The sequence below is a fragment of the Canis lupus genome, chromosome 6 (assembly GCF_003254725.2).
Source record: "Canis lupus dingo isolate Sandy chromosome 6, ASM325472v2, whole genome shotgun sequence".
Taxonomy (NCBI): Eukaryota; Metazoa; Chordata; class Mammalia; order Carnivora; family Canidae; genus Canis; species Canis lupus.
The window spans coordinates 27,813,427-27,831,961 of record NC_064248.1 but is presented as its reverse complement, the minus strand read 5'-3'; the positions used below and the strand labels follow the sequence as shown (position 1 = coordinate 27,831,961).

At 50.5% G+C, this 18,535-nt stretch overlaps 1 protein-coding gene across 1 annotated transcript in view; it reads left to right on the top strand.

The window, feature by feature from the left end:
- ABCC1 (ATP binding cassette subfamily C member 1) overlaps window positions 1–18,535 on the top strand; it is a 135,472-nt gene that overhangs the window by 43,431 nt on the left and 73,506 nt on the right. Inside the window, exons 4-7 of the mRNA XM_035717481.2 lie at window positions 3,118–3,255; window positions 4,386–4,511; window positions 15,553–15,614; window positions 16,930–17,061. Coding sequence (XP_035573374.1) covers window positions 3,118–3,255; window positions 4,386–4,511; window positions 15,553–15,614; window positions 16,930–17,061 — 458 coding nt within the window. The remainder of the gene's footprint in view (window positions 1–3,117; window positions 3,256–4,385; window positions 4,512–15,552; window positions 15,615–16,929; window positions 17,062–18,535) is intronic.

Here is an 18,535-nt window from a genome sequence, read left to right as displayed (position 1 = left end):
AGAAGGTGTAAAAGGGAGACTAGTGTTGTCTGGAGTGGCTCATACCCCCCTTACCTTCCTTCTTCCTGGTCTTTTGATTCTTCATTCATGAGTGTGTCTGTGATGTTGGGGACACAGGTGTGAGGGGCTGAGGGTCACTGGGCCTTACGCCTTCTGAGACTCTGAGCTGGCTGAGAGGTGGCCTAGGAGATCTTCAGTGTCTCCCTTGCCCTGTAGGCTCCGTGACAGAGGAAAGGATCCACCCTGCTGTTCCTGTGACAGTGACATTCCGTCTACACCCCTGGGGGCAGGAGGAGATGGCACTAGGAATACGGGGTGAAAGCAGTCAGCAGATAGATTTTTATCCTTACTGTGTGGCAGGGATTGGAAACAAGACAGACACAGTTCCTGTCCTTGTGGAGCATATGTGCAGTTGTGCAAACACTCAATGAACAACTTCCCCCAAAAGGGCACAGTTTGCTCTTGTGCAGTGTGCTGTAAGGGTGAAGTTTGGTGGACGTGTTTGGCCTGGGGGGCTAAGGAGCCAGGAGTGGTAGAGCCCGAGCTGAAACAATGAGCAGGAAGTTAAAAAGTTGAGGAGGCTGAGGGCAGGGGACTGTCTAGTTGGAGAGAATAGACTAGGGTGTGCAAAAGTCCTGGGCGTCAGAGGGAGAAATGGGGGAGTTGACCTGTGTGGCTGAGGGAGAGGGAGTAAGGAGTGGAGGGCAGCAGGGATGGCAAGAAGGGCAGAGGGCTGACTCCATAGGACCTTGAGTTTCAGGGGAAGTGGGTTTTTTTGTTTGTTTGTTTGGTTCTGCATTCCCAAACTTTGGTTCTCCAACTTTCTTGTGCCATGGGCCCCTTTCTCCTTTGCCAGTCAGGTCTGAGGATAACGTTCCTAATATAAATACGCAGGATCAGGGAGGGATGCCCGGGTGGCTCAGCGGTGGAGCATCTGCCTTTGGCTCAGGTAGGGATCCCGGGGTCCTGGGATCAAGTCCTGCATCGGGCTCCCCGCAGGGATCCTGCTTCTCCCTCTGCCTCTCTCTCTGTCTCTCGTGAATAAATAAAATAAGTCTTAAAAAAATTAAAAAAATGTAGTATCACAAAGGAAACCAATCCTACACACACGTATATATGTGAAGATTTTGTGATCGTGTTTTTGTTTTTACTTGAGGTTTAATTTAAATATAGTAAAATTCACTTTTTTTTTTACATTATTTATTTATTTATTCATGAGACACACACACAGAGAGGCAGAGACATAGGCAGAGGGAGAAGCAGGCTCCCTGCGGGGAGCTCGATGTGGGACTTGATCCCATGGCCCTGGGATCACAACCTGAGCCAAAGGCAGATGCTCAACCACTGAGCCCAGGTGCCCCTAAAATTCACTTTTTTAAGAAAAATACAAGTTCATGAGTTTTGATAAACCTACAGTGTCATGCAACTACCAGCTCCACATTGAGGCCTGGAACAGCCCCATTGCCCCAAAACGTTCCCTATCACCTGGCCTTTTCCAGAATGTCATGTGAATGGCACTGTGCTGTCTGGCCATTTGAGGCTGACTTCTCAGACCTGCAGGCCAGCTGTGTTGTGTGTGTCCAGAGATGTTTGTTTTTTAGTTTTTCTGGGTGTATTTGGTGGCCTGGTTTCAGCACACATTGTTTATCCATTGTTCAGTTGCAGGGCACTTGGTTTGGGAAACCAAGCATGCTTAAAAACAGCAAAAGATTAAAAAACAAAGTAAAAAATATACGTGCGTTCCACATCAGGATCTCCCAGCATCTGGGATCCCTCCTTCATTTCCAAGCAGCGATGGCTGTACGTGAGCGCAGGAGACCTCGTCCCCCATGTATTTTCAGATACAGTTTCTAATGGCGACAGAGTCCCAGGGACTGCTAATGCTCTGCGGTGTATCGCCCTCACTTCTGACTGGTGGTGCTGATGAGATAAAGCAAAGCTGTGATTGTTTTCCCATCCAAGTTCATGGACCTCTGGGTTCTGGCCACAGCCTGGTCCTTGGACCCCAGGTTAAACCCCCCAGTCCTCAAAGGAGACTTTTGGAGCAGGGGTGTGGCTTGCCTGGCTCTGTGTGTTCAAAAGCCAATTGTGGCCTCTGAATGGGGAAATGGATTGGATTATTGGGGCAGGTGGGGAAGCGGGGAGACCAGTGGAGGGCCCATGGGGTCACCCAGAGCAAGGGGAGGGGGCAGGTCCAGGATGAGCAGTGGATGAACAGAGCATTGGCCTTGGTGGCAGAGCCGGTTTGGGTTGCTGATATATTAAATGTGGGGAGTGAGGGAGATGAGGGCACCCCCCAGGAAGATGAATGATCGGTGGCTGTGCTTCTGGGGAGTAAGGGCAGGTGCCATGGGGTCACTCCTCAGAAGTCTGGCTCATGACTGGCTTTGGGGATGCACCTCTGGAGGCCAAGTCTGCTTGTTTGGGGAATGGCCATGGCCATTTCTCCTTCTTTCGGGAAAAAGCCGTCTTACCACGGATTTTCTCTCCCTGATCATTAAATCATGTGCGAAATGGCCTACTAGTCCCAGGTATCAGGAATGAAATAAAATCGCAGGCTCCCCTGTCCACCATCATGCTGATGAAGTTCCCACAGACGAGTTGTATAAATGTAGGCAGGTGATGTAACTTCCTTCATTTCCTTCTGTTTCCCAAAGAATAATTAGTCTCTGTCAGGGCTGGGATGACCTGTAACTGAAGGGTCGGCCCATGGCTCATTTTTGTAAATAAAGTTTTATTGGCACTCAGCCATGCCCATTCATTCAGGAAAATGTGTGCCTCCCCCTATTGTAAACTGAACTTCCTCCCTGACCTCGCCATCCTATCCCAGATCTGTACATGGCCTCCGTAAATTCCCACCACTTTCACGTTAGGTGCTGTTGTCCTTTCTCTTTTTGCAGACGAGGCAGCGGAGGCTCAGAGGAGTTCAGTGACTCTCCCGGGGTCACCAGCAAGGCAAGAGCAGAGCTGGTAGTGGAGCCACGTGTCCTCCCCAGACTGTGTTTTTTGTACCACTGAGCTGAGGGCAGCCCTGCTCCAGGCCTAATACGTGCCAAGACTGTGGGGGTTTGGGGCCTGGACTTCTGACAACTCCTGTCGTGTGCTTCTCTCTTGCAGCTGCTTGCTACCTTTTTAATTCAGCTCGAGAGAAGGAAGGGAGTCCAGTCCTCGGGGATCATGCTCACTTTCTGGCTTATAGCCCTACTGTGTGCCCTTGCCATCTTGAGATCCAAAATCATGACTGCCTTAAAAGAGGTAAGTGGTGGCCTTTTCCCACATCTTCCTGCAGCGGCCCTTGGGAGGGATGCTTGCTCCTTCCAGCTTAGGTGGAAAGCATGTGTTCCCACGGGAACCAGGGGATGGGTACTACATGGACCCAGTTTCTTCCACAGGGATTTCCCTAGCTCTTCCAGCCTTTGTTCCAGAACTTTCTTTCTTTGGGGCCCCACTTGTGTAGCTTCAGGGGCCCATGTGGGTTCTCCAGGGGTCAGAGCCACAGGCAAATAAATGCACACCACCCTCTGAGCATCTGTCAGCAGTTAAAGAGCAGGGCAAGTCAGCTCTGGATATTGGGCCTCTGGGGGCCCAGTACCTGCCCTCCTATTACTTCAGTGCCATCAGCCACCACTCCAGCCAAGAAGTGGTTCACGTTGGCTGCCTATGCTGCTCCCAGGAAATGGGAAGAGTGTGCTTTTTCAGATGCTAACTTGCCGTCCCCTGCCATCTTCAAGCTAGTCAGTAACTGCACATTGATCGATCACCTGTAGTGTTTGGTGTAGATGGTCTTTAGTACTGAGGGCAGCTGACATGTATTGAGGTCCTGTTTCCAAGGTACCAGGCAGGGACTAAGTTTTTTTTTTTTTTTTTTTTATGAATAATCTTATCCACTACTCACAATTGCCCTGACAGGGTTGTGAGCCTCAGCACTAACATTTTGGGGTGAGACGTCTTTGTTGTAAGGGGCTGTCCTGACCTTTGTAGGATGTTTGGAGGGCATCCTGGCCTCCCCACACTGGGTGCCAGTAGCAGTGCCCACATTACAGTAAACAGAAGTGGCTCTAGATACTACCAGATGTTCCCTCGGAGGCATAATTCCCTTGATTGAGAACCGCTGGTCCCTTTATAGATGGCAAAACCGAAGCGCAGGAAGGTTGAATGAATTGGCAAAATCCCGCCACCAGTACGAGCAGAGCCACGCCTGAGCCTCCCTTCAGCACATCGGACGCCCTCACCAGGGCATCGGGAGCCACACTGTCGTGTAACCGCCTCCCTTCTGTTAGGGCAGGTGGCTCAGGGCAGGGGAGCTTGTTCCTGGGTCTGCACCCTGCTCCCCTGGCCTCTCCAGAAAATGATCTTCTCTTCCTCCTTCCATGGCTCCCATTTAGGATGCTGAAATCGACGTGTTTCGTGATGTCACTTTCTACATTTACTTTTCCCTCGTGCTGATTCAGCTCGTGTTGTCCTGCTTCTCAGACCGACCGCCCCTGTTCTCTGAAACCATCCATGACCTCGTAAGTGTGATCAGAGATTGTGTGTGTGTGTGTGTGTGTGTGTGTGAGAAAAATACTGCACCATGCCAGGTAACATTGATTAGACGTCTGTTCTGTGCCAATATTGTCCATTTGGCATCTCATTCCATCTTCCCCAAAAGCCCAGAGAGAGGTAATATCATCGTGCCCACTCTGCAGATGGAAACATAGAGGCCTACATGTGGCTACGGGGGCTTAAGAAGGGACTCTGATGCATAGTTGTAAAGTGTTGTGTCTTACAGGCCTATAGGTTTTCTCATTTGGTTGCCATAGTGATTTTAGGAAATGTGAGCGAACATTTAAAAGTTAGGAAGTTTCCCATAAATTCTAACTGTGGAGGTTTTCTAGAAAAACGAGAAGTTCTGGCAGTATTAGGACCACTGTCCCACATGGCAGGCAGCAGTTGACCTCAGCTGTGGTGTGTGGCCCTACATTACCGCAATCCCCATTACTCTCTTTTGCATTATATAGTCTTGGTTCCTTCTTTTACAGTTTGGGCCTGGCCCCTGAGGGATTTCCATTTGAGACCCTTGGTTCATTCTATCAGTTTGAGGGACACAGAAATCCTGTGTCACCAGCAGATGAGTGGGTGGATGGAGATACGGCCAGTCTTCCTGCTGGTGAAATGAAAGGGAACATAGTCCTTTACTGCAGCTGCCTCTGTTCCTCTGCCCTGTTTCCCTGTCTTCCTTCTTCCTTCCCTTTCTTCTTCTCTCCCTCCTTCCCTCTCTCCTTCCATCCACAGCATGTGCCAGGCCCCAATCTGGGCACAGGGGTGTGGCAGTAAATAAAGCAGAGTTCTTGCCTGCCTGAAGCCTAAGTTGTCATGGGGGCAGGGAGGAACAGACAGTAACCCAGGAGCCAAATATTATCAGTTAGGTGACAGTAAATCCTGAGGAGAAGAAAGCATGGAAAGGAAATGGACATGTTGGTTGAGGGTCATGGGCAGTTTCAACATGATAGGAGCCAGGAAATTAGTTGAGCAAATACCAAGAAGAAGAATGGTCCATGTAGAAGGGTGTCAAGTGCAAAGGTCCTGGGGCGGGAGCTGCCATGAAATGTCAAGGGAGCAGCAGGAAAGGCCAGTGTGGCTGGAGCAGTGGAAGGCCAGAGACGGCTAATACCTGGCATCTCAGAGGTAGGGACAATTGCCTGTAGTTGTGTGGTCCATTGGATTTTATTCGGAGAGGGAGGGGAGAGCCTTTGGAGCATTTATTTGATGCTTTGTTCGTGGTTAGTCAGCTGTATACTGGTGAAATTGCAGCAAGAGCAGTTTTCAGCTGCTGTGGTTCTATTGGGTTTGGCCTGGCCCTCAGCAAGAGGCTGAGGCTACAGTTATGGGTGGTGAAGGCATCTGTGGGGTCGGCTTGGGGAAGGTTGATGCTTGCAATATGTTTGGTAGAAACCCATGTCCTGGAGCGTGTTTGGAAAGGCCCCGTTCTTGGACTTCCCTGCTCAAAGTGGAACGGTGTTGGAGAAATTTGCAAAGTGTGTGTGTGTATGTGCGTGTGCATGCATGTATGTGTTTCTACCCATAGGCGTGTGTGCATGTTTATGTGTGCTTGTGCATATATTTATGTTCATGTGTTCGCATGAAAATGTGTCTGTGAGCATGCATGTGTGTGTTAGGGTATTCTTATACACGTGTGTGTTTTCGCGTGTGTATAAAGTTCACAAGGGCAGTGACCATGCCCAGGGTACCCGTACCCCTTGGATCCCAGCTCATGCCTGGCACAAAGGAAGGGCTCAGGTGTCTATGGCTGTTGGGTCTCCTGTTCATCAGTGTTTGTGTACGTGGGTGTGGGTGTTTGGCAGGGGTGTGTCCCCATCAGGAAACCTTTATTGCATGTCGGGCTCTGCTGTGGAGCTGGAAAGAACAATGAACAAGTCTTAACCCGTCCGGGGGGCTGCAGACCCGGGGTGGCTCTGAGGGTAAACTGAGCCTGGGAGAAGCTGGCAGGGTGACCTGGAGCTCACCTGGCTCTGCAGGCTCCCTGTAGGACCTGAAAAGCAGCTGTCCACAGGGGCCTGTCTCAGACACTTTGTGGGGGGAGGGAAGTTCTGATTTCTGGTTCCCTTTGGGGATTTGGATTAAATTTCTCTTGCTTCTTTCCTGGTTGCCTGTACATCGGGGTGGCTCATAGAGCTGACTTCTTCCTCCTGTTGTGTTTTCTAACGTCTCCAGCAGCCTGGGCCTGGAGCCTTCTCTGCCTCCCACGGGGGCTGCAGTGGCCTGGGACACCCTGACTGTTGTCCCTAGCATTCTTTTTTAATTGGTAATCTAAGCTTAGGGAAGATGATTGGACTGTTAGACCCTAACTTACACCTTAAATCTGATGGTGGAGGCAACGTGGTGTCATGGAAGAGGAGCCTCATGTTGGAGTCGGGTAGACTGTGGGCTCCCTCTGTCCCTTTATTTTTTTATTTTTAAATATTGTATTTATTCATGAGAGACACAGAGAGAGGCAGAGACACAAGCAGAGGGAGAAGCAGGCTCCCCTCAGGGAGCCCGATGCAGGCCTCGATCCCAGGACCCTGGGATCACTCCCTGGGCCAAAGACAGATGCTCAACCACTGAGCCACCCAGACGCCCCTCCCTCTGTCCCTGTAACAGACATTTATAAAGCATCTGTTGTATCCTGTGCCTCAGTGGTTCTGAGGACATGTGAAATTGATGCGGTTCGTGCCTTACATACTCTGCAACAAACCACCCTGAATTTGGTCCCATAAAACAATAGGAGTTTATTATTCTGCTTCACAGTCCTGGGTGTTGCCTGGCTCAACTGGGCACTCCCCCCTTGGGGTCTCTCCAACAGGAGCCGTCCTCACTCATGTATCTGCTGCTAAGTGCTCACCCCTTGCCCGAGCCTCACCGGGGCTTGACAGTCCACTTCAGGGTGGCCAGGATGGCCTCACAGTGTGGCAGCTCGTGTCTGAGAATGAGTGTTCCTAGAGAGACAGTGTGAGGTGGAAGCTGTGTCACCTCTTATGACCCAGTCCCAGATATCTGCAGCCACACTCTTGGAGGCAGGTCTCAAAAGTCGGCCTGGGTTCAAGGGGGTGGGGACACAGCCTCCACCTCTAGATGAAGGAGTGGTCAGGTCTCATCCTAAGAAGAGCTTGTAGTGTGGCAGATGATGTCTGGCCGTCTTTGGATAGTGCAGTCCACGAGGGACCCTCAGGAAGCTTGTGGCCTCACGGGGGACAGCCATCAAATGGGCGAGCAGACAAAATGAAACTGGAGCATAACTACAGTTGAGATGAAGCCTGGGAAGGCTGAGTAGTAGGGTCTGTGACTTAGATTTGTGGCCTCAGACAAGTCCTTCCCCCTTCCAGGACCTCAGTGCCCCCTTCTTGAAAACACGTGGAGGCTCCATTTGATGCTTGCCACGCCGCCTTCCCGCTGGGATCCAGGGCCTGTGATCAGGAGAGGAGGACACCGTCAGGTGCCTTCCACTGCCTGCCTCCCTGTCATCCCCAGGGCTTGCATCACACCGGAGCCCAAGAGATGCGGAGAGTCTGGCCTGAGCTGCTCTCCTGATGTCAGAGCCGCGGTCACATGTTGCTTGTCCTCAGAGGAAGCGGTCAGCTATGCCCTCGGGTGGCCGGGGTCAGGCGGGGTCTGGGGGGGAACTGGCAGCGCCGGGCCCTCCTCTGCTGAGTCACCGAAGCCAGCATCCTCCCCAGCTGGCCCTGTGCCCTTTGCATGACTCAGCCATCTGTTCTGGCCCTGGCTTCTGGTAGGGCTGCTCCCCTCTGTCCCCCCAGGCCCTGGGCTGCCTGGAATCTGGGAGCGGCTGACCAAGCCTCCCACGCTCTCCGCTCTCCGGGGGTTCTTTCTGGCCCCAACCTGTGATCCTTCATCTGGCCAGAGCCAGGCTCCTGTTGAAGATGATGGGGTGGGAGGGAGGAGGGTGTTTCCATTTGCACATCAAGGGCAAACGTGGTCATGGGAGTGGACCCCCCACTTCTCAAAGTGGAGGTTTTCGGAGCAGCAGCAGCAGTGGCATTCCCCTGGTGCTGTTAGAAAATCAGAGTCTTCCGCCAGCTGCGCTCTGCTGGGTCAGAGTCTCATTTTAACAAGATCTACGGGTTCATGGTTGAAAAGCATTGGTTTAGCACATTTAGGAAAATTGCTCAGCTCATTTGGCATAAGAGGTATTTTTAGCCCTGTCTGTAAATACGGAATATATTTCCTTCCCCCCAGTATTTTGCCATGAACGTGTCCAACCCACAGAAAAGTTGGAAGAATTACACAGTGAGAACCCGGTCTGATTTTACAGTTAACACTTTGCTAACCTTGCTTTCTCACATACCTGGCCAGCCAGACAACAGGCTAAATTTTTGGGGGATCTGAAACTTACTTTGAAATATTCAGTATCCTTCACCTAAGCACTTCACCGTGCAAACCATTAGAGTTCTGTATCCATTGTCAGTTCTTTCTTTTTTTTTACTTAAAGCAAAAATATACGTAGTGAAATTCCTGAATCTTAAATTACTGTCTGATGAGTTCTGACAAGTGTATAACCCAAGTCCCCATCAAGATGCAGAACATTACCAGGAGCCCAGAAAGTTCTCTCCTGTCCCTCATGGTCTGTCTCTACCCCACACACCCCAGAGGCAGCCATGGAGCTTGGACTGCTTATGAAAGCCTAATAAACCCATTTTTTTTAAAGGATTTTCTTCTTCATGCTGTGGGTCATTAGGGAGTCGGTATTGTGCAGGGCAGGGGGTGGTGCTCAACCAGACTCAGAGTACCGAAATGAACAAACTTGACCATCCAGGAGAGGGTGGTGGGCAAATAAACTAACTACGAGGGACAGCGGGCTCTGAGGGGCCTCAGGAGAGGTTCCTAACTCAGCCTGGGTTCCAGGGCCAGCATCCAGGGGAAGAGATGCCTGCGTCCAAGAAACGAGAGGTGTTGGCCAGGCCAAAGCCCAGGAAGGTGCTCCCAGCAGAGGAAGGAGCATGTGCAAAGACCCAACCATATAAAGGAACTTGTGGGTGTTTGGGAGCTGCTTGGTCAGTTTGGCCAGTTTGGAGGGGCCAGGGAACCAAGTGCGCAAAATCAAGGGTAGAATTGTGTGTTACTGAAAGGACTTGGGGTTTTTGACCTGATGGAAGATTCTCAGCATGGGGAGTGACATGCTCAGGTTGTAGGTGTTTTGGAGGATCCCTCTGGCTGAAAGGAGGAGGGTGCATGGGACACAGAGAGGCTGGTGGCCCTTATAGTCGTTACAGCCCCGCAGATGGGTCGGGAAGGAGGCTGAGCTGGACAGTGACCCTCTGTGTTGTTGTTTTTAACGTGGTCCTTTTCAAAGCATCATAGTGAGGCAGGACTTTGAGTCTCTCCTCGTACAGATGTGAGTACCGAGGGCCTGAGTGTTGGAGTGCCTTGCTTGAGTTCACAAGACTGGACCAAAAGCCCTTCTCCTGGGTTAGCACACCTGAGTGTGCATCCCCTGGGAGGCCTGGTTAAACTCTGAATGCTGAGCACCCTCCCCAACCCCCCCGCCCTGAGTCTGAGTCCCTCAGCTGTGGTGGGACGTAAGCATTTGCATTTTTAGCAGATCCCCAGGCACCATGGATGCCGGTGATGGGGGCCACATCGGAGCACCCCTGCTCTAAGCTGTACTGCTGTGGCAGGCACCCCTTCCTGCTGGGCACGAAGGCAGTGGGAGAATGGGAGTGACTGACAGGAAACAAAACAGAATCAAAACCAGGACAGCTGTGTGGGGACCCAGAGAATTTGTAGCGAAAAGGCTAGAGTGTTGAGAGACCCAGATGAGGTCCCCAAACTGCCTGGTGTGAGCTAATGAATGACCAGTTCTCAAAGAACCAGTGCCTGGGGCTGTTGCACTAAATTGGTTTAAGCCACTTGGTTTCTGGCCAGACCGGCCAGTGCCAGGTAGAGATGCCAAAGCATGCAGCCTTCTCTGTACATCGCATAGACCAGGCTTTTTTCTCCCTCTGCCTTCATCTGGGGCTTGTCTGAATTACTTTCCTTTCTGAATAAATGAGGGACCCACTAATAAGTCTCCTCCCTCCTGGGATAGGAGTCACTCTGCTCGCCTCAGTGGCCAGGAAGCCCCAAGCTGGAAGCTCTGCCGTTGGTGAATTATGGGAGAACATTCTGCTTGGTTGCGGTCGAGTGGAACGCCATCTGGATTCTCATCCCTCACCCGTTCCCTTTCTTTTCCTTGTTCTTGAAGGATCAGTTCTTGACTGCTTGAGAATTCAAGTTGTCAATGATCATATCAGGCCTTCGATGCCAGACAGGGACTTCCAGAAACCAGCTTCCAGACTTACAGATTTCCTTCTGTGGGCTGGCGATGCGGACCTTCTGTCAGCGTGATGTGGCTTCTCATAATTTGAAAATCCCTGTTTGGATCAAAAGACGGAGGAGGCGAATTGGACAAAGCTCTTGGAGCGTGCAGATACGAAACTGTGAAATGTTCTTGTACATAATGCGTGTGCGGGGAAAATTTTCTCGCGGCAGCTGGGATTTCTGCTGGCCAGGGTGGGGATTAACCTTTTCCCCCTGGGCTAGCATTTCTTATGGTTTCAGGGGAACAACTCTATTTGTATACAGTAGGGCGGACAGGGCATGAATTGGCCCTCAATTCTACAATCAAAAGGTTGCTTTGTTCTTGCCCCACGGCAGCTGGAGTTGTCTGATTTTGAGAGAATGCTAGGATTTGGGGACCCTTTGTGTGCATGTGCCTAACACCCCCGCTGTTCTCACTGTGTCTCCATGCAAATGGGAAAAAGACCTTGTACCCCATTGGGGTGGATGAATTTGGGCACGGCCCTGCCTCCTTTGGGCTAACGCAGCCCCTTGCAGGCACAGGACTTGAGGGTCTTGTTGAGCTGGGCACCGGCTGCATCTGAGCCCCGACTTGCCCCTCAGCTGGGCGTCTGTTTGCAACGTCCGTAACCCACACAGCTGTGCTCCGTGGCTCTAATTTTATACCTTAGTGACCACAATTTCAGGGTGTTATGAGCTCTGATGTAATAAGTGGGGCTTAGCCAGCTTTCTGTGTCAAGAGCCAGACAGTAAGTATTTCAGGCCTTGTAGACCATATAACTCGGATTGCAATGACTCCCCTCTGCCGTCGTAGCTCAGGAGCTGACGTAGACGGTATGTAAATGAGTAGGCCTCCCGTGTGCCAGTCACACTTTGTTGGCAAGCAGCCAGCCTGTGGGCCTTTCTGTGCCAACCCTTACAGAAAGCATCTGGTATGGTGCTCAGTGTATTGTGGGGCTGCAAGAATTATTATTGTTATTGTTTCTGATATTAGTATTAATACCATGAATACCATTTCCAGCTTTCGCTCTGTGCCACGTACTATTCTAAGGACTCTTAACATGCTTCATCTCATTCAGTCGCCTCACCAGGTCACTTGGCCAAGGTCCCCGCAGCTGGTAAGTGGCCGGACTAGGTTTCAGAGCTTGCTGTTTGCTGCCTCACACAGAAGCCAGCCCCCGGCCCCCTTCTCTCTCTGGCACCTTCATTTTTCTTCTGTGCTGCGGCTCTCCTGTTGCTATTTATATATTTAATCCCACCGGTTTGCTAATTGTCCACCTCCCCCTCCTTTATCCCCGTGGGAAGCACTATCAGGTGAGGACCTCCCCATCTCATGTATAGCTCAGTCCCCAGCCCTTAGCCACCTCCTGGCATCTAAGGAGGCCCTCCCTAAATATTTACTCAAGTAATAAATGAGTCATTGTCAGCTGTGCCCTACCCCCTTCCGCTTCTACTTCCCCGCTGGAACCCCACCTTTTCACACTGGGTTGGAATTGGGCTGCAATTGAGATGCCCTTAAGATTCACCCGATAACCCACCCACCACCAGGTTCCAGAGCAAAGACCACTGCCTCCCCTGTGCATAATGTTGTCACCCTGGGTTGGAAAAGTTCTAGCTTACAGCACAGTCCCATGGACTCGTTTCACTTGTCCCTCTGTCCAGTCTTGTGAGGGAGGCTGAGCTGACAGACGAAGCGTTCCCATCACCCAGATTAAAAAACCAAGGCTTTGGGGGCAAGGGTGGGGGTGGGGCTTACCTGAGGTCATTCAGTGAGAAAAGTGGCAACTCTGGGGTTTGAACTCTGGCTCCAGTCTGAACTTATTCTGCTTTAGATTGGCTCAGAATGCCAGTCTATGGGGCAGCAGTGTCTGATTTCCTTAATACAAATTTTGCAAGGCCAGAACCCAAGCCCAGAGACACTGATGGAAGCTGGTCTGGGATGGAGACTCTGGGCCCCCACCCCCTGTTCAATGAGCTCCCCAGGTATGACTCTGGCCCAGGCAGGGCTGGGAACCTCCTGACACCTCATGGCCCCAGAGCAGAGCCTGGTGGTTCTGGGCTCAGGATGCGTGTTTACATCAACGGGGAGAGTTTTCCTTTAGCTCTTTGTGATGGAAGCTTCCATATGTGTATAGAAGTAGAGAGCAGTGTATGACACACTGCCACAGACTCTTTACCCTGCACCGTGCCGTGTAAACATTTCAAAATGTATCACTGAAAGATAGGAATTTAAACATGTTTAATAACTTTTTATTTTGAAATAATATTTTGACTTACAAAAGATTGCAGAAATAGTAGAATTCCTGTCTGCCCTTCACCTGATGATCCCCAGTGAGAATATCTGAAAGATAAGGATATAAACAGGACAACAGTCCCACTGCTCTCTGGCCCGAAAGCATTCATAATAGTTGTTGGGTATTGTCAAGTATTCTGATAATCCATTGCGGTTGCAAAATGGTGCATTGTCCTGAATGTTGTCATTCATTCTTCATTTATTAGCTGGACTATTTTTTTTTTTTTTAAGTGGGAGGTGGGAGAGAGAGAATCCCAAGCAGGCTCCACGCCCAGCACAGAGCCCAGTGTGGCCTTTTCATGAATGACACCAAGGGGTTGCCCTTTTTTTTTTGTTTTAGTGTCATTTTGAGATTGTGTATTTAAACATAAGTGATGGTCGCAGTCTCTTCTGCTTACTGTCCTGATCATGGCTCGTATCATCCCTTTGTAGGCTGTTGGGAGCCACTTCTGGTTGCTTCTGAGGCCTTTTAACTTTACACGTCTTTAGCTTCCGTGGTATCGGGTGTGACAAGACATCCTAGGCTTATCTGGTACATTTCCTGCTGAGCCACTTTGCCAAGGAGACCGTGGGAGTTAGAAATAAAAAACTTGATGCCCTGGTCCCACCCCAAACCAGCTTAATCAGAATCTCCAGGAGGTGGAGACCAGGTATGGTGTTGTTTTTAGAGCATTCGCAACCTGGATGGAAAACCACCACCCTCTGGTAGAACACGTGTACTTGTTGGGCTCTCCAACGCTAGAACGTGGAGAGGCCTCCTCTTCAGAGACCTCATCGCTGTGTGGTGACCCGCCCCCCTCCCCCCCCCCGCCCCGCCTTCACTAAAGCATGTATTTCAGAATATAGATCTGAATGTGTCAGCATGGAAAAAAAGGTGGGCTTGGGTGCCATCCCAGAGGCTCCATGCTGACGTATCTTTCCTGGTGTGTGTTTTTGGAGCTCAGCTCTATGCCGCTGGAAAAGAGGTTCTGTGCATACTTGCTTGGGATGTGTTGAGGACTTCTTATTGCCCTCAGGATGAAGAGCAAAATTCCTTCTGCGGCCTCCTGTGTAGACCACTCAGCCCCCTCTTGGTTCCTGGAGTAGGTTATCCTCCCTTGTGCCACAGGACCCTTGCACACATACTCCCACTGCCAAGACCACCTTGCTCCTCCCCTACCCTTGTTATCCTCTACTTGGTTTTCAGACTCCAGCAGGGATTCCTTCTCTGACCTTCATCAGCTACGTCAGCCCCCATCTGTTTCTCGGCTCTCTTGCTGGGAGCTCACTAAGATACCAGTGACCTCAGTGATATACCGACCTAGCTTCAGGGGACGATCCTCGTCGCAGTTGCGGTTGTGTGTTTGCTCACTGGCTCATTTGATGAATGTCTCTTTCTGCAGCCTGTTGGGGGCTGAAAGACTGTCTCATCTGCTTTTTTTTTTTTTTAAAGGATTTATTTATTTATTTATGATAGACATGGAAAGAGAGAGAGAGAGAGAGGCAGAGACACAGTAGGAGGGAGAAGCACGCTCCATGCTGGGAGCCCCACTCGGGACTTGATCCCGGGACTCCAGGATCGTGCCCTGGGCCAAAGGCAACCGCTAAACCGCTGAGCCACCCAGGGATCCCCGAGTCTCAACTGCTTCTAGTTGGGGGAGCCTGGCAAGGTTATTCCGTCCTCTGCTCTTCTGTTTCTTTAACTCCACAAAGTGAGGACGATGCTTTTAACTACTTGGTAGGGTGGTTACGAAGATTTAATGAGGTTGTTTTTGTGAAGCACTTATACAGATCATTCTTGTCAAGCAAGAATGAAACAACAGGGCCAGCTAGTAGAGATGTTAGCAGGTGTCACAATCACTCCAGTCTCCAGTACAGCATGAGCTTCCTGAAGGCAGGGATTGTGTCTGTTTGTATTTATACACGCGGTGCTGGGCACATAAAGCAGGTGCTCAGAAAATACCTGTTGAATGAATGAATGGAACAGGAATAATGGTAATGACCGTGCTCATAAGGTTCTGTGAGGATTCAGCATGATGCTAGCACTTTGCAGAGTGCCTGGCGCATGCTTGGTGCTCAGTATTTGTTGAATGAATGTGTCAGCGAATGAATGGGGGAACGTCGGCCCCACCACCCTCACCGGGTTGCCCTGGGAGTCAAGCTACGGCAGGGCGGGGAGGTGCCTCCCTACCCCACTTTTGCATAGTAGACCCTCCGGAATGATTTCCTGGGTGAAAGTGGGGAGCTGCCATATGTTTCTTTGGAGGTCGCTGGGGCTCAGGAGAGAAACCCTTCTAGGGTGTGCGTCATCGACGTGACAGTGGCTGCTGGTCCTTTGAGAGTAGGACCGCTCCGCTCACTGCTTGCTGCTGGGCACTGGCCTCGATGAGAAGTTTAACCAATCGTTTCCCGTGTCCCCCCTCCCCCTGTGTTCTCTCCACTAGAATCCCTGCCCGGAGTCCAGTGCCTCTTTCCTTTCCAGAGTCACCTTCTGGTGGATCACAGGGTAAGGCCAGGCCCGCGGTCCCTCTGACACCCTTCACCCATGTGCCCAGCGTGTCTGCCCAGGGCCCGGGGCTCAGACACCGACTCTGTGCTCACACGTGCAGACTCAATGTGCATGAGCCACAAACGCTTGCTCCTCTGTGTACGGCTTCACCTGGGGCACTTAAAGCCATGTACTCCAGGCTTTTGGATTGGGGTTTTTGGTTTTTTATTTTTTATTTTTTTAACGTCAGGTATAATTACCATTGTTGGCATCGTTTCTGAGAAATGCAATTGCCATTGGAAAAATAATACCTGTGCCCCGTAGGAAATGTGGGTAAGAGAAACATGCCTAGACCCACAACCAAAAACACCCAAGGCAACCGCTCACAACACTGTCCTTTTTTCCACACATTGTCAGCATCTTACCTGAGATTCTATGAATCCTTTCTCCCCTGATAAGCACCATTCCGTGTCTTTATAGACTTTTCACAAACATCTTTTTTTTAAATTATTTTTTATTTTTTCTTTCTTTTTTTTTTTTCTTTTTCTTTTTTTTTTTTAAATGAAATTTTTTCAAATCATGGCTAAGGAACATCACTAGGACAGTTGGTGTAATTTGAGTGTGGGCTGCAGGTCAGGCCACCCTTGCTCATATTTCTGATTTTCATTAATCTCTCTCTGGCTTCTGTGAGAGCAAGTCCTTAGAGGGCATACGCTTACATTGAGGAGTGGAAGTGTGTAGAGTCTACAGCCTGCTCTCAAGGGGTTCAGAAAAAAGGTCAATTTGGGTATGTTTATAGGTAGAGACAGAACAGTACAGAAGATGTGACAAATGGCAAACAGCAGTGGGCTGAGGGAAGGCAGGTAGGAATTCTTTGTGCAGTTCATGGGATTCTTCTATAAGTTTGGTGTTATTTCAAAATAACGAGTTAAGGTGATAGGTTTCCTTTCTATTATGAAAGTGTCCAAACACGTAGGAAGACTAGTCTTAGTCAATCGCAATGAATCCGTCACTCAGATTTGACAATTATTAATGCTTTGCCACTGAGCCTTTCAAAAAAAATTTTTTTAAAGGAAATTGGAGCCATTGTAATATTTCTATCCTGAAATAGTCCGTGTCTTTTAAAAATGAGGCCATTTTTCCTGGGCGACCTAACAGAATTAGCAGTGATGACTTAACGTGCCCAAATGTCCTGAGCTGCGTGCTGTCCCCGGTGGCGGTGGGCTGCCCTGGCGCAGAGGGTGGTGGGCTGGTGTGGCCGGTGTGGGCAGCGAGGGTCATCGTCCTCTTCCTCTCTACTCTCATCGCCTCCCTCCTGGTGTTTTGGCCTCAGGTTGATGGTCCGAGGCTACCGCCAGCCCCTGGAAAGCACTGACCTTTGGTCCCTGAATAAAGAGGACACGTCAGAACAAGTGGTGCCTGTTCTGGTAAAGAACTGGAAGAAGGAGTGTGCCAAATCCAAAAGGTAAGCACGAGCCCCTTGCCCCAGTGGAGAGCCGGGCACTCTCTAGAATGACCTGGCCACCCCGGCCCGGGATGGTGGCAGCGTCACCTCTTACTAGCTTCATGGTCCTGGGCAAGCTGCTCTGCTCCTCCGAGCCACGGTTTTGCTCATCTGCAAATCCAGGAAGAGTCTTCCATGTAGCTAAGGCAGCCTGGGTAGAAAAGGAGAGTGGGAGAGTGCATCGAGCAGCAATTGATGCTGTTTTCTCTGGCCGTTGGGAGGTGTGTGCCTGCGGCGTGCGGCCCTGCCCTGCCGGACACAGCTTCACTTCGACGGCCTTGCTGGGAGCCTCTGGCCTCCTGAGGCTTCTTACTCCACTCAGTGTTTCTGCTTCAACACACTGAGCCCACCACTTCATTAGTTTTTCTGCTTTTGACTGTGCTGGTTTTATTTTTTTATTTTTTATTTTTTTGACTGTGCTGGTTTTAAAACCAAAACAGACTCGAGAACAGAAGGCACAGAGTTCTGTGTGCCCCCTCCCCCCCCCACACACCTGCACAGCCTCCTTCATTATCAGTGTCCCCCACTGGAACGGGACATTTGTCAGAATTGATGAACCTGTGCTGAGGCATTATGATCATCTGCAAGTCCATGGTTGGCATTACGGTTCACACTTGGTGTCCTGAATATTATTTTATTTATATATATATTTTAAAGAGTATTTATTTATTTGAGAGACCGTGTGCACACGAGCGGTGGGGGAGGGGCAGAGGGAGAAGCAGGAGAAGCAGATTCCCTGCTAAGTGGGGACCCCAACGTGGGGCTCGATCCCAGGACCCCAGGACCATGACCTGAGCTGAAGGTAGATGCTTAACTGACTGAGCCACTCAGGGACCCTGGTATCCCGAGTTTTAGACACTCCTCCCACATAAGCTGTATGCCCTCATGTGGCCCCTCTGTCATGTTATTTTGGGAATTGGACCAGGGCCTCCCCAGCACATACTTGATTTCCTCAAATCTAAGACGTCCTGAATTACATGAAACAACATGATATTATGCACCAGTAGGAAGGAGAAGTGGCTGTTACAGCGGGGTCGGTCATTGACTTAGGATGTGTTCTGTGTCCGGAGGAAGCAGTTGAGAAGTGTGAGTGATGTGGGGATGGTAGATGGTGGTGGTAGAAGCAGAGTAAAACGTGGCTGTCATTACTCCTGTGGTTTTTATGGGATGGGCCTGTTGTTGAGCTCTTAGCACTGGCTGACGATGGGGCCAGCCTGGTGTGCTGGATTTCCCACAGACCATTTGTCCTTCCAGGAGAAAAACCTCGGACCCGAGGTCCAGTTGCCAGAACAGGTGTTAGAGGTCTCGGTCAGGCCTCGCTGGTGGGTGGAAATTGGGAACACTGGGGCTGTTGGCCGCTAGGACGCCAGCAGAGGACCTTGTGATGCTGAGTGGGTGGCCCAGTTAAGGTGGCCGTGGACACAGAAGTTGTTAT